The sequence below is a fragment of the Lepisma saccharinum genome, chromosome 2, assembly GCF_977018435.1.
Source record: "Lepisma saccharinum chromosome 2, izLepSacc3.1, whole genome shotgun sequence".
In the NCBI taxonomy this organism is placed as follows: Eukaryota; Metazoa; Arthropoda; class Insecta; order Zygentoma; family Lepismatidae; genus Lepisma; species Lepisma saccharinum.
Genome location: NC_139230.1, coordinates 88,913,038 through 88,929,838, shown reverse-complemented (window position 1 = coordinate 88,929,838; position 16,801 = coordinate 88,913,038). Strand labels below are relative to the sequence as shown.

The 16,801-nt window shown below is 37.3% G+C and overlaps 1 protein-coding gene across 2 annotated transcripts in view; it reads left to right on the top strand.

Annotated features, from left to right (window-relative positions):
• Positions 1-16,801, top strand: part of LOC145984463 (uncharacterized) — a 189,249-nt gene that overhangs the window by 145,011 nt on the left and 27,437 nt on the right. For both annotated transcript variants that reach the window (XM_083118122.1, XM_083118123.1), the window contains exons 7-8: positions 4,322-4,390; positions 12,228-12,371. In XM_083118122.1, coding sequence (XP_082974248.1) covers positions 4,322-4,390; positions 12,228-12,371 — 213 coding nt within the window. The remainder of the gene's footprint in view (positions 1-4,321; positions 4,391-12,227; positions 12,372-16,801) is intronic.

The following is a 16,801-nucleotide window of genomic DNA, read 5'->3' as shown; positions in this document are numbered from 1 at the left end:
ATCCACACCTGGTTCGTGTTGGCTCCGTACAAATGAGGGATGTCTGTCCGATAGATTGGCACCATAATGGATTCCTGGAAGTAGGCAGCATTCACCTTTGTTTTTCTCCACCTTACGTATCTCCAACTTCCCCTCGTAACCATATCTGGCGACAACATGATTCTCTGCCAGAAACTATCTCGCCACTGTTGGCAAAACTTGGCATGTCCCTTGCCAGAGGTGCCATGATATGTAATTGCCCTAATGTTACCATTATGCATGAAATAAATGTAGGCCTCATCCAATGTGACAACTGTCTTCTATTTTGACCCTGCCAAGTGTCTTTCGTACAGTTTGCGGCAGTTGGACTTGCATTCTGCAATGTGTTGTGGGAGGAGATTGTGAACCTGGCCCTTACGTATGCACTGCAGGTCAAGACTGCGACGAATGATGTTGCTGACAGTGGACTGTGCCACATTGACCCTCTGGGCCATGTCACGGTGGGGTTGGGATGGTGGATTCTCCTGGACTACAATTCACCAAATTCCACGAAGTACCACATGCTACACTTTTGCTGGCAACCTCAAATGGCCCCTTTTGTTGGCAAATGTTTTTGCATGAGTACCATTTGTGTTTCCCTGGCCATGATATCTATAGCTGTGGTCACTCCGATGGTTAAACCATTTTCCCGACAATGTTTCACTATTCGGTTGTACAAAAAATGTGCATGGAAAAGAGCCAAGATGTACCCTTCCCAATAATGGTTAATTTTCAGTGGCATTTCCCTAGCACGAACATGATGCTCCGGCAACTGCAAGCTCAGACACAACACTGGTTTCAAGGTTCTGGTGCAACTACACACGTGGCAGCAGCATTGCCAAATCGATCAGATATAGCCTGATCAGCCTTCTGAATCCTCTGACTCTTGTGTTTTGCTAGATGTACTTAGAGTACGAATACTTCCATCTTCATCTGTGTTGATCCAATCAATTGCAACATCCTCATCATACATGTCCAGCTCCATGTAAGTTTCTGACTGCAGAATGCTCTTCTCATCCTTACAGTGATATCTTTATCTCCACATTTTGCAGGATACAAACATTGAATGCAATAATGGAAAGTTTGATGTGCTGCCTACTATTACAAAATATGCAGGGAGTTCTACAGGTGCTCACATAGGATGGTGCCCCTCCTTATTATGGGTTAGTTTCCTGGTGCATGGACCAGGTAACATGGTTCCATTGAGTAGCCTCTGTGGTCTCCAGGCCTGACACCAATGGATTTTTTTTCCCTTTGGGGTCATTTAAAAGCACTCATCTACAGAACATCCAGCATCTGAAGGAACACATTGTGCAATGTGCAGATAGGATTATGCCAGACATTCTGCAAAACGTTCTGGAGAACTGGAAATGATGTGTGCACAAATGCATTGATGTTCAAGGTACACACAAATCCCCATGTAACCTGACTTTTGACTCACCCTGTAGTAAAAGAGGTCTTCTTTGTCTGGACGATGAACATAACAGAAAATTGGCATGCAAATCGCAAGCAACGTGCAAAGATTGCTGAGAGTTTACTCCTTGCCTCTCCACCCCTCCATTCAAACAGAATCTTCATTGCCAAAGGATGCAGAAAGGGCATTGTTATATGCAACAAGCTTTCACTGAATCAAACTTACTCAGGGTGGTGACAGACCTGGAAAACCGGGAAAAGTCCGAGAATTTGAGGTGTCAAAAAAAGTCAGGGAATTTCGTCTTATTGACTTTTTTTATTTTTTATTTATTTATTTCTTTATTTATTGAAATATATTGTTATGGAACTCTGCACGGGAACAGGAAATCTCGTTCGTAAGTTTAGGCCCCTTTTATGCACAACACAACCACGGCGCCAGAAACCAGTGATGGCAGGAGGAGAGAGAGAGAAATTTCTCTCGCCCGGAATTTTAAATTCGAACACTTTGGAGGAAAATTGTTATAACTAAAGCACTATGGGAGCAATCTACTTCGGATAACTTTTGTTTTGCAGCTAAAACATCAGTGCATGCAACCATGTACAATTCAGAACACCGGACCGAGTAAGGGGGGCTTGGGGGAAACACGTCCTCTGAATTTCAATAGAAAAAACAAAAATCTGGAGTTTGCACCCTCTTCTCCCGCTATTTTGGGGAGAAGGCGCGAACTTTAGTATTTTTTTTCAAAGAATGGACATTTCTCAAGAGAATGAAACATGTTTCATGTTCTTGGGTGCCATACAAGGTGAATAATAAGCCAAAATGTGATTTTTTTTTCTCTTTTTAAATAGGTAATTTGCATTTTTGGAGGAAAATTGTTGTAACTCTGGCACTATGGGAGCAATCTACTTCGGAGAAGTTTTGTTTTGCAGCTAAAACATCATAGCATGCGACCGTGTACAATTCATAATGCTGAACCAAGGAAGGGGTGCTTGGGGGCACGACCCCCGAATTTCAATGGAAAAAAACGTAAAAATTTGGAGTTTGCCCCTTCTTCCCTCGCTATTTTGGGGAGATGGCGCAAACTTTAGCATTCTTTTAAAAGAATGGACATTTCTAAAGAGAACGTAACATGTTTTATGTTCTTGGATGCTATACAAGTTGAATAATAAACCAAAATGTGTTGGTTTTTTTTTACGAAAAATAGGTAATTTTCATTTTTGGAGGTAAATTGTTATAACTCTGGCACTATGGGAGCAATCTACTTTGGATAAGTTTTGTTTTTCAGATAGAACATCAGAGCATGCAACCGTGTACAATTCAGAATGCCGGACTGAGGAAGGGGGGGCTTGGGGGGGACCCCCAAATTTCAATGAAAAAAACATAAAAATCTGGAGTTTACCCCCTCTTCTCCCGCTATTTTAGGAAGAAGGTGCAAACTTTAATATTCTCTTCATGTTCCTGGGTTCCATACAAGTTGAATAATGAGCCAAAATGAAAAACTCTGTTCGGAAATGTAGCATGGATATGTTGCGAAGGGGGGGGGGGGGGGAAGTTGTCACCAATATGAATTTCCCAGGCTTGCTCCAGACCTGTGTCAGAGTTTCCACCCAAACATAAGAGTATGAAGGTCCAAAAAGCACATTCATTTCATAATCAGCACCATGATACCATATGGTATAATGGAAAATAACCTAGATATTTCCTCTTCAGATTTGAAATAGTCAGTAACTGTAAAATAATCAAAGCAGAATCCTCATGTAGAATTCATACAATGTGCTTATAAATTGTTCAATGCAATTCTCAAGAGCATAAGCCAAAGTGCAACATGATTTCACACAAGTACAAATGAGACTTGGCAGCAATGAAAATAATACATTTGCATCATCCAGCTGATGGAATTTGAAAAAAGTGGTTAGAATACACTTGCACAAGAAACATTGTGAATACAGTGCAACCCTGATTTTATGTTCCCAGGTTTTACATTTTCCCACATTTTACATTCAATGTTCCTGGTCCCAATAGAGCAAAATGATATAAAACTTTCCAGGATTTTAAAATTTCCCACATTTTAAGTTCTCTCAACTAGGTCCCCTTGAGAAACGTAAAATCGAGGTTCCACTCTGTAGCTCATCTTTCATTAACAATACGACTGTGTAGTGACAATGGGCTACACCCATTGCATTGTGTGTTGCCTCTTGGTTTTTATTAGGGAGGGGACTGATTCATCGGTACTCTATCGGTATCGGCCGATATAGGCATATCGGTGTATCTGTTTATCTTTAAAATTACCGATTATTTTACCGATCCGATATATTGATAAATATCTGATAATTTAGTGCAAAATTCTGCCATTTTGTTGTAATTTTTATGGATAATATCCATGCCCTAATTTCTAAAAAAGTGAATGTCTAAATATGCAATTTCTTTTTCACTGCAATCATCTTGAAACCCACAAGGAGGTCAATGAACCTTTCATGTTCTTCAAAGACCATTTCTAATTTTATATCTGATATGTAGAATATCGGTTATCATTATCGGTAAATTTTATATCGTTACTTTATCGGTATCGGCCCATCCCTAGTTTTTATCATTATCTGACAGAACTTTGAAAAAGCAACATTAAATTTTAAGAATTTTAGGGTATGTTTAAATGATTCCAAAACAGCAATTTTCTCCTGAGTACAAAAGTGTATCCTTACTTTCTAAACTTTGGAACTTCCTTCTGGTAGTGTTTCCAACCATGTAATACAGTGTCTTAAGAAATTGTAGCAAATAAATTTATTTAGTAGAGGCATTCTTAGGAGATGTTTTATTAAAAATTACTAATTTTTCTTTCTTGAAAATTGCTACATGTTCTTGTAATTTATCTATTTTTCTTTTTGTTTAAAGCTACTGGAGGAGCAAGATAGGAATTTTTACGCTTTAAGAGCTAACTATCGTGAATCAGAGCAAATCGTGGTAAGTATTTGGGTTTTTCTCTCTCTAGGTGTATGGGGGAGTAGGTTTGCTGTGTGAGTAGAAATGGTAACCCTTGAAGTAGGTATGATGGATATATCCTATAGCGGCAGTATTGCCAGCTACAGAAACAATTTCTGGTATTTCACTTATATCATCAGCCCCATGGACACTGGATGGACCAAATTTGAAGGGAAACATGACAAGAGACTACTCTTTGAGGATATGTAATGCCCATCCCCAAATTTTGAAAAATAAATATATGAAGACCCAGGGGGAAAAACGATGAATGTCGATTTTTTGCCCATTTTGAGATCGCAGCACCATCTGATAGCTCAGAAGCTGTACTATAAGAATGAGAATGGCCTTGGTTGGGAAACTGTGAGAAGTGCCTGAAAAACGCATTATTATTTTGGCATATATTGACGTATTTATGAATAGAAATACTTGTTTTTCATTTCCTGGCAAATCGTCTCGAATGAACATTCATCGTTTTTCCCCCTGGCCCTTCATATATTTGTATTTGTTGAGGTCCTTACATTCTATAAGTCCACATTCTTTAGTTGTAAAGAAAGTATTTTTCATTGATTAGTTGATGCAAAATAATCTACACAGTTAGTTTTAGTGTTTTTTATTTTATTTTATGTGCGACGTTTCATTCTGGTTTCCCAGAACTTTTTCAAACTACAGCAAGATAATGATAATTCATTATTCATTCCTCAGAAGTGTAGTGTTATATGTATATCTTGGTGTAGCTTGAAAAAGTTCTGTGAAACCAGAACGAAACGTTGCAGATAAAATAAAATAAAAATCACTAAAAATAACTGGGTAGATTATTTTGCATCTATAAAAAGTGGTTATACAAACCTTTAAGAAGAAAATTGATTAGTTGATTTGATTATTTTAGGTTTCTTTTCTGCCACTTTTGGTTAATCATGACAATGTGGATGAGTGAAGAATTAATGAAATCGATGAAGAACAATCATTGAGAACACCCATGTCCAGGCTATGGTTCGAACCTGGAACCCCTGGTATTATAGCATGCTGTGCTAAAGACTTCACAATGGAGGTCAGCAAAAGAAAGGCTTTTTCAGACTTCATGTGATGGTGCAAAACCACCTGTGTTTTCGGCAATACCAGGTGTTTCAGAAATAATTGAGGAGTTACAAAAAATTATTGCAAGTGAACTATGGACTCCATTAGTGTGATGTCACAGCAGACAACGGGCTGGGACTCAGTCTAAACAAATAAACACATGCTTTTATTCATATACAAATACATTGAGTTTCCCATTGCAATGGGTCACTTTAAGAATCATGACAGCAGTTATGAAACAAAATTGTGATGTGCATCATACATCAATGTAAAGATGAGATTTCGGGCAATATGTCTATATATAACATATACCTTACAGATGAGAAGGTAAAGAATAAATGGAGTAGGAAATCAAGTAAAGTGAATGCTCCAAGAGAAATCTCAGCCAATAGGTGCCGTCGGTTCAATCGCCTGAGTCTACTGGTTTCCCATCATCCATAGCGACAGTGAGGTCAACTTGAGATCAAGTGAGCTTCAGCTGTGCTCGGAACTGGAATGTCAAACTTTTGTATAAAAATGCATGATTTTCTTACTCTGGTTATTCTTTACCTTATTCTCTGTAAGGTATGTGAGATATATAGTCGTATTCTCCGAAATCTCATCTTTACAGTGATGTATGACACGCATCATAATTTTCTTTCATAACTATTGTCACAATAATTAAAGCTACCCCTTCCAAAGGAAAACGGCATTGATTTGAATTGGAAGAAAACACGTTTTCTCGTTGTGTAGACTCAAATCCTGGTTTGTCGTCTGCTGTGACGTCACCACTAATGGAGTCCATTGAACTTATGTTAATTAAACCAGTCCAGAACAATCGAGGAACACAAACAGTTTGTGTGTGTATGTTTTCTTAAGCTGAGAGTTCATATCCCTGAAGCTAGGTGGCACTAGAATCTCCCACGTCATTCATAGTGTTTTGTGCAATGTGATATCACAGCTGTAAGTGAGCATATCATCGCAGCGATAGAAACTTGACAGGCTCATATTGATATGAGTGTGGCAAGAAGTAGATTGTCGTGTTGATGTGTCACTCGTGCTGCTCTCATTGAACATTTATAAGTGTCAAATAAAACTGTTTGTGTTCCTCATTTATTCTGGACTGGTTTCATTAATGTAAGTCCAATAGTTTACTTGCAATAAATTTTTGTAACCCCTCAATTATTTATTGAACATCTGGTATGTTTCTGTACCAGGTGCCTTCAGATCCAGGACATCTGCAACTCAATTGCAAGTAACATTATTCTCACCTGAAGGGGGGGCATCAACTCATTTAAATACCCTACTAGCAATTTTCTAAAGCTTGGAGAGTATATCGAAGCTTTTGAATGCTCTGTCTGATGTAAGATATTTGTAATTTCTATGTATTGTGAAGCTAGATTTATGAGTATAGGTACTAAAAGAAGTCCAAATTTGGGTAAAAATTGTAATTTTTTTTGTATGAAGAAGTGTAATTACATGATGTACTTCTATGTAAAATGCAATATCTCCTATCTGATTTTTTAAATAAAATTATTAACATTTGAAGCGAAGACCTAAGTCCATTTCCACTTTTATTTCCTGCTGAAACCAACTAATTTCACTTGCTTAGAGCTGTTATTTGGATCGGTCGCCTTGAGTGAGTTTCGAAGCAGTTTGATTGTTGCTTTTCCTTTGTAAATAATTGCTGCTAAACTTGCTCCTTGCATTGCTTGCAGCTAGAAACATTGTTTTCTCAAGAAATATTAATGAATACATGTAAATGAGTTACTCATTTTATCTGCTAAATTAATTTTAGAGGTTCAATTAAGTTGGTTGAGCAAAAAGTTCCCAAACATGCTTGTTGGAATACTATATTACATCAATTATTTTAGCTCAACCTTTTGCAAGTAAATATACTTTACGAACAGATTTTTATATTTTTGAAAATTTTGTACATAAGTAAAGAAGTTGCTTTGCAAGTCAGTCTGATATTTCTTCAGACCCAAACTCTTATACTCTCTCCAAAATTAGGTTAAGATATCTCAGTTAACCTTTCGGGACCCAAGTGTCTCGATCGAGATACCCAAATGTAACCCTCCCAGTACCAAGCATCTCAATCGAGATGCTGTGTCAAGGTCGTAGTTTTTACGTTATAACTTTTCTATTGTTGGCTAGAATTTCGATTTTTTTTATATTGTTCCTAACACATGTATTTAACAGAAATGTTTTTTTGCATTTTTTTGTCTTCATGAAAATAGAGGGGAAAAGGCGGGAAAAGGAACTTCTCTTTTGCGTCTCTTTTCAAGGTCAAATTTTTGCCGACAAAGGAAGACGGGCTTTGTTGTTCTAAAGCTTTTCACTCCCTCCTGTTAACTGCATTCGATGGAAGCTTGTTTTTCAGTATCCGATGTCAAAATGAAAGTTTTCCGTGAGGGCACAAGCAGGGGATGGGGGGTGGGGGGAGGGGGAAGACTGGTTGTTGAATCTGCGTTGTGAATATGGAATTTCGAAGTGTGCTGAAGGAAACCTTTGTTTTTTTTAGCACAAGTGTCCACAAGTTGCAACAGGAGTTACCCTGCATTGTCTAAAAATAGAATTTCAAGCAGCTGCAAGAATCGGCGCTCATTTTTCACAGCATTCTAGCTTTTCGTCCGTGAATGTTGTGCGTAGGTGTCATTTTGTGCCCAAGTGCGAGGACATTTTTTGGTTGAAGTGACAATTTTTTAAAGTAATTTTTGGGGATTTCCCTTCCCCCTCCATATATTTGCAAATTTGCATAAATTTTGCATTTTGACATTTTTTTCGGGGGGGGAACACCATTTTTTTTTTAAGAAAAGTATTTTTGAGGCAATTTCCCCCCTTTCCCTTTCCATATGTACGCCGAATGTGCATAAATTATATATTGTCTGAATTTGTGATTCATTCTGCGTACAATGGTATATCTTTCATATCTCTAGGACATTTAGTTTCTGAGCTGTAGTCAATTCAATGTAACTCTGCATTTCGCTCAATTCTGAAGCTTGAGACAGTGGCGTACAAGCCTTTTGTTTCAGGGGTACAACTCGCGTTACATTGGTCATACGGCAATGATGCAAATATTTTTCTGTTTCTTACATGCCAGCGATAATTTCTATGTGCATTTTGAACTTTTCATATCCTTTTCTTCAGGGGGCGGGGGTGGGAGAAACCCCATTTTTTAAAAAAAAGTATTTTCAGGGGATTTCCCCCCTTTCCCCCTCCATATATATGCCAAATGTGCATAAATTATATATTGTCTGAATCTGTGATTCATTCTGCATACAACAGTATATCGTTCATATCTCCAGGGCAAATAGTCTCTGAGCTAAAGTCATTTCAAGGTACCGCTGCATTTTGAAACTTGAATCAGTGGCGTGCCGACCATTCCTTTTGGGGGTACAACTCAACTCAAGTTGGTCATATGATAATAATGCAAATATTTTTGTGTTCCTTACATGTCAGCGATCATTTCCATGTGCATGTTGACACTGTCATGTACTTTTTTCTTGAGGGGAGGGTGGGGGAACCAATTTTTTTCCCAAAATTTTTGGAATTTTGGGAGTTAGCCTCCTCCCCCCCCCCCCCCCGCCACATGTACGCCGAATTTGCTTAAATTTTATATAGTCTGAATCTCTGGTTCATTCCACGTACAATGGTGTATCACTCATCTCTCTAGGGCAATTAGCCTCTGATCTACACTCATTTAATTGAAACTCTGCATTTTGCTCAAAATCAGCTTGGGCATCAAGGGGGTTACATGTGAAAATGGCCTTGGGCACCAAAAGGTTAATTTACAAATAGAACTGAGTTAACATGAATCATATGTTGTCACCCTTGATTTTTGCAGGAATTTGAGCAATCTGAGATTTTTGGAGTATTTAATTTTCATGAAATCTATGTTTTCATGTTCTTCATTTTCCTACCGAATACATCTTTAGGCATTTTACAATTATACAATTTTTAAGATGCATACCCAAAGACACCAGCAGATTTTAATTTTCGTTGTTCACTCCTTTTAGATCAATTTTGTTTCGAGGCTGGAAAATTTATTTCTAAAGTGTCAGTAGCCAAAATGGAGCACAAATTGATATCCTGTACAAAATTTTACGAGCCATCAAAGCAGATTGTGAAATAATTGTTTAAAAGTAGCATATCTGGCAACCCTTGGTTTTGCAGACTATGATGATTCAAATGATAAATTTGTTAATAAAAGTAAATCATATAGATTGTCTTATGACATGTCCCATTTACTGTATAGAAATTTTAGAATGAAGATGGCTGAAATCACATAGGTCTTCATAAATATTTTATTGCTTGCATAATGGAAAAAAATGTAATAACAATTTTCTCAACAAAAATAAGTTCTCATAATAATATTCATGTACTTTAACTTCTTAACATACAGATTTTTTTTAAAAAAAATTGTTTCGATTTTAATGTAATTTTTTTATTACTCGGTTGAAATAATCAGTTAAGAACATTATAAATGGTTATAATAATGTTGATTGTTGACAAGTCAACAATGAGATACATACGTCTGAAAAGCCCCTAAAATAAAATCCCGGGTATACTCTTGCTATCAATGAGTAAAATATTACCAATAGAACTTGTTAAAAAATCAAGATAAGTTATTTTAATAATCAAAATAAACACAAAATAGCACTGAAACACTAATTAGTGAACTTGAAAACAATTGTTTATATTATAGGGACTTTTTCATTAGTCCTAAAACGTGTATAAGTGTACCCACTAAATGTGAGGTACATTGTTTATATGTTACTGGCTGTGTGATAAGCCCTGAAACATGGATTGATGCACAAAGCAAAGCATTCCTCACACATGTATCTGGATTCTCTTCTAGCCCTTTTCCCTCTAGCATCACGCACACTGCTGCACGTTCTGCACATTTCTGTAGGATTTTGCTTCTTCTCAGTTGGAGGAATCACTGAAGGAGAATGGCGACCAAGAAGTCGCATTGGTGTTGCCGTTGCTGAGGGGCAACCAGCTGCTTTCGGCGAAAATTCTTCTCTTGGATGATGAGCAACCACTTTCTCAATGACAGCGACTCGAAAGTCAAGGGCACTCTTCCGTCCTCCATGTTTTCTGTAGAGTGCAAAGGCATTCCACACAGCTAGTTCTAAGAGGTGGAAAAATATTTTCTTATAATATTTTTTTACCTCGCTTTTGTGGCAATGAATTGTTTGAAATGTACTGATCTACCCTATCAACACCTCCCATTGTATCATTATATGCAAACACGACCACAGGCTTCACAACATCTTTGTTCCTTTGTCTGCATGTTTCCATTTCTGCACTGTGGAAACTGGATAACATCGAGACATCTCTTTTGTCTTTCCACTTTAGTGCAAGTTTACTTCATTGGAATGATACAGTCTTGCCTTTCTTCAGTTTTATCATTTGAAACGATGGAGGCATATTTTTTCTTGTGGGACGCACGGTGCCATACACATCTGTTCTATTAGATATCAAAATGTTGGCAAGCTGGGGAGAACTGTAGTAGTTGTCTACAATTAGGCAGTACCCCATATTCAGCAGGGGTTTGATGAGTGTCATGACAACTTGTAATGGCATGGGTAAATCTTTATAGTCCTCATGAAATTTAGTGCCAGCGCCTGTGTTTATTATTAGGGACCAGACATATCCAGTTGCCGATTCACACAGCATGAATAACTAGATGCCAAATCTGGCTCGTTTCATAGGTATATATTGTACCCATCCCAACCGTTCTTTGCATAACATCAGACTTTCATCAATTGTCACATCTTGTTCTGGAGTACAAGCAGATTTAAATATGCTAGATAAGTGATCCAAAATTGGCCATATTTTATTCAGTTTTGGTTGAGGATGACTCTCAGCGTCATATGTACTATTATCAGAGAAATGCAGATTTCTTTTCAAATTCACAAATCTATGAAATGGCAAAATTTGTCGAAAAATTGGTGTAGCTAAAATTGAATTCTTAGTCCAGTACATTTGATAGGTAGGTTTCTTTACAATACTCTGTAACAGTATGAGTGAAATAAAAATACACATTTCGTCCATTGTTGTGACTTTCCATTCTCAAGCCAGTGTCTGCCTTGCATATCTGTTAGTTTCAGTCACCAAAATTCCTACAAAATCATCATCAATAAACTGACAAAAGTAGTGCATAACATCCTCAATATGTGGCTCGAAATTCACTTCGGGTTTACCTGTGAAAGTAAAGCGTGGTCGGCAAGTTGGGAGTTGTCCAGAAGTATTTCACACCCCTGTCTGGCACTTACAAAGTCAGTTTCCGATGAATCTGACACATCACTTTCTTCTGAACTTTCTTCAGAGCTATCTGAACCACTAAACTCAATATCAAGCTCTTCTTCACTCTCAATTTTCACAAAAGAAGAAGAATACCGCCAAGAAACACGGAAGAACACAAAGGCACCTGAACTGACTTTCTCACACCTACACCGTAGACAAAAATAAACGTCAAAACAAGGAGATTAGTGACATCTACCGGAAAGACAAAAAAAACAAAAAACAATTTCAACAGTACTATCTAGCAGAAACATAGAAAAACGAGTTTAATCATCCTTTTAAAATGTGTACGGATAAAAAGAAGTTACCCCGAATATACTCGGGATATTATATTATCGTGGAAATTAAAAACCCAAGTATACTCGGGCTTTTATGTTAAAAGGTTAAGAATCTATTTCCTTGAAGTAAGCTGATGAAATTTAGATAAAGGAATAATGGCATTTTTCTTTTTCAGGTAAAGCTGGAAGAAAAGTTGTCTTCTTGTGAACATGAGGTTGTCTCTAAAGCTGAGGAAATTCGTAGTCTTGGTTTTGATTTAGTGAAGGCCAATGAAATAATTGTCCAATTGCAGGAGGAAATAAGATCCCAAAATAGAGCTGTAAGCATTGTGATTCAGAGATATCCTAGACCTAAATAGAATGTAGTTACATTATTATTATTATTATTATTGTTATTAAAAATATACCAATTCTGATAATGTTCTGATCAGATATAAAAGCATGTAGTTTCGTAATGAAACCATATGTTTCATTTACATAAACAATTAGCCTTTAGTGTCCAGATAGTTGATTTCAACCAGCAGGGCACAGTAGTAATTAATGCATTATTTCTTGAAAACTGTACATGATATTTCAGTTCTGTCTTTTTTTTATAGTTAGTGTACATATGAAGGTATGACATACTCGAATTACAAAAGAATATATCCATCGTTAACTATTATGAACAAGTGAAGTTTGAAAAAGCTGTTGTTTTTCCTTCATTAGCCCCATATTATTATAAGATAGATTAAAAAAAAATGGCTATGCTATAACTTCTAAACTACTGCATCTTAAAATTTTTAAATTCCACAAATTTGCCTGGACCATGTGGTAGCACACGACAGCAATTAATGTGCCATTTCTTGATAACTAGTATACATTATATTTCAGTTCTGTTTTTTTGTTCATTAGTAGAGGCACATAATTTTGGTAAATAAAAAAGCAAATTTCTGTACAAAAACAATCCATTTTGGGTTCAAAAGCAGTAAATAAAATAAAATTTCGGTGTTATAGTGGTGAAAAATTGGATGAAAAGTGGTATATGAAAATACATTTTGGTTTTAAAATTGTGAATATAACCTTAAATTTTGACTTAAAAATTATACTTACTTCACAAAATTAACGTTTCACTTCTAATAGCATATTTATGTAGTTATCAAGGCATTAAGTTTATTTCTGTGTAAAGGAGCCCATTTTTATTCTCCAATATTAACAGCGGAATTAATCAATTTTCCGTGAATTGCATACCTCACAGGATAATTCAGATTTCAGAAGGTGTCGCATCGGTAAACAAACCCCAAATTTCGTGTTTAAGAGTTTATTTTTCATTTTGCAGTTCATTTCGCATTAAGGTAGCATTTCATGCCTTTCAAAAACATGAAAAATTAACACTGCAGTGTGTGTTTTGACTTTTTGTTTTTCGTCAAAAACGAAATATGCATGCCCCTATTCATTAGTAGAGGAAAAGGTCTAAATATTGGCCCCCCTTTTAATTTTGTCATTTTCGGAGAAAAAACAATAATATATCAAGCACCTGCCTTTAAAATGCATATCTATGAAATATGTACTCAAATGTACCAGGTGTGCAGGTTAATAATTCTTAATTGATCCGAAAGAAAACAAGTGTATGTGGTGAGAAAGGTAACAAATGCTTTATTGAAAGTATGCGCCATCGCTAGCTATACATTTTGCCCATATGTCCGTCAAATTGTGGATGCCCTTCCTGAGAAATCGTTCACATTTTGAGGTGATCCAGTCAGCAAGCCATTGTTTGACATCTTCGTAATTGTTGAAGTGTTGCTGGGAAAGTGAGTGAGACATTGATTAAAACAAGTGGTAGTTCGAAGGGGCTAAGTCTGGTGCATATGGCGGGTGGGGCAAGAATTCCCAGACAAGTGCAGAACTGGTGTGTCTGACGCCTTTTGCTATGTGTGATAAGGTGTTGTCGTGCTGCAAAATCACTTTTCCGTGTCTTGTCGCCCAATCTGGATCTTTCCCATGGGATGAAGACGATCAGATATGGTTTGGCGACCATCATTTAACTTCTCTGCCAGTGGTTGTTGCATTTCCGTATCATCTTCATCCAACAGTGCTTGCAATTTTGCGTCTTTGAATTTTTTCAGCTTGCCCGGGCGATCTTTGTCTTTCAAGTTGAAATCACCACTTTTGAATCGTCAAAACCAATGCACACATGCGTCTTGCATTAGGACATTGTCACCATACGTTTCCACAAGGATACGATGGCTTTCACTCACGTTTTTTCTTTTGATTGAACTAGAAAAGCAGGACATGCCGCACATGCTCCTTATTTGGTTTGAAATTTGACTTGTTTACTACACAAACCCAATATCATGATTACTCGCACTCGGTTGCACATCCATGGCATTTTGACAGGTACTGTCCTGGCAACACACTGACATAACAGTTGAGACTGTGAACCAACCCTTGCTTCTAGCGCCATCCATAGAAGGTCTCCATTTTTTTAAAGAAAAAGCAATTTCCAAAAAATGGTAAAATGATGTATTTCAAAATTGTGGTCTAAATATTTGCTGCTAGTGGCAATATCACAAAAAGCAATTAAAATTTAAAAAAAATTATCGCTAAAACATTATAAAATTCATGTTTATGAATAATCTGTTGTTTTGAAAATCACGTGGAATGGGAAAAATCGAAATTAAGAAAAACATCCAAATATTTGGTGGAAATGTGATCTCAGCTTTAGACCTCATGTCATAGCCCATATTTAGACCATCACACTATTTTTCTTCTTCAATTTATTTTTGCTCTCTGTGGTACATATTTCACAAACAAATCAGGACATTATAAAAGCCCACATTTGTTTTATGTACCGCTAATAATATAACTAGAGCCCGGAAGTTTGGCAAAATGCCTCTTTTTATCTACTGCTTATATTGATAAAAATTTTCCGGATATACGTTTCTTATGTTGTTTCGAATGTTTTGGAAGCCTTTTCATTTTGCCTATTTTGCCTATTTGGAACACCTTCCTATTTTTAATTATAATGCCTTTTTTTGCCTTTTTCAATGAAATTTGACATTTTTTTAAAAAAAGTGTGTATATAAATTATTTTTCTCCCAAGAAACGTTGTTGACATTTATTTTTCTTACGTTTATTATGTGAATAATTTTCACCTTATTTAAGTAATATTGAACTCACGCATGTTTCAACATTGCTGAAGGAGAAAAGTGTGAGAAAAAAGTATTTCATGCTGAGTCAGGATATTGCCTTTCGGTTAACATTTCTTGTGCATGATTGACTGCTGAAGTGGACAGGTTGATTTCGAACACAAAGAAAATATTTCTGAAATCTCCCTCTCGAACCCGAAAATTTCAGGAAGTTGCGATGGAGCTTAGTTTACCTCAGCAACCAGTCTTGACGAGATAGGGAACCTGGATATCAGCAGCTATATATTATGCTAACAACCTTAAAAAAATCAGTGAGGTGATCGATGCTCTTCCAGAAAATGAAGCGGCTTCAATTCGTGAAGTGAAAAAACTACTGTGCTATTCAAGTTTACTTTTGCACATTATGGTGCATTGCCAGAGACAATTACAATTATAGCATCCATGAAAATGTTCGAGGAATCTATGCAGCAGATGATGGAAGTGCCAGGAGAAAAGGGGTGAGCTGTTCCGGATAAATGCTAACGGGTAGTGAGTGCAAATGAGGACTTGAAACAATTGAAAACAATTTGTGATATTCTAAAAGGTGAAAATGCTGTTACCGAAATGAGTCCAGCTACATTAGCTTGTTATACAGGGTGGTGCAAAATTCCGTTTACAACGCGGAGGAGGTGATTCGACAAGTAAAAACAAGGAAAAAATGCCATGTGAAAAAATGTCGAAATCGGCACCGTTTTCGAGTAACAGGCGTGCGAAAATCGCCTCACACCGTGTGTAAAGCACAATAACTCAAGAAGGAAGAAAGATATCAATGTCGAATTAAAAGAATACAAAGAAATTCGTACCTGACGAATACAATGGTGAAGCAATTGAGGCCCAGTGTAAATTGCGCAAGGGGACTCTCAAAGAAAGTGGGGAATCCCCTGATGTAAAATACTGGTAATTTTCTACTATTTTCTACATAATGTTGAGATCGGAATGTAGGTAGTAAAAAATGACGACGTATGTCCACATGTCCCACTACTGCTGGGACACCGTCCCACACTCGGGAAATAGGAAATTCACCCGAAAATGACGCTATGCCGTCAGATTATGCTGAGATTGATTTCAGTTAATTGGTACAGAAAGCCCCACTAGAGGCGCTGGGAGTGTAGGTCACCTGTTACGTATTAGCGTTGGTGGATACTACGTAGAAAGTGTAGTCGACCGTTGTTCTTCCTCTCTGTTCTGTGTGTCGCAGCGTGGAGTTTAGTCTGGCGTGTGTGTGTGGTTGAATTGCACCAAGGAATATTGTATGTAGAGTACGTATTCTTGTGTTCTTTCTCGGTTTGCAACAACTGCGTGGACACCTGTGTGACATTACGTGGGTGCTAATCACGGTAGTTGTGATCCGTCACTCGGAGGGAAAGTGCCCCTGTTGCTGGGCAGTTCTCGAACACGTCAATGGTGAAAAACTCTACCCACGAGCTTGCTGATATGCATCTCGTTTATGGAGAGGCAAACCGAAACAGCCGTGAAGCACGGCGTTCGTATCACGAACGTTTTCCCAATAGGCGGTTACCAGCACATGCACTCTTTCAGAGACTTGATGCTCGACTGCGTGAAACTGGATCTCTACTACCCCGTAG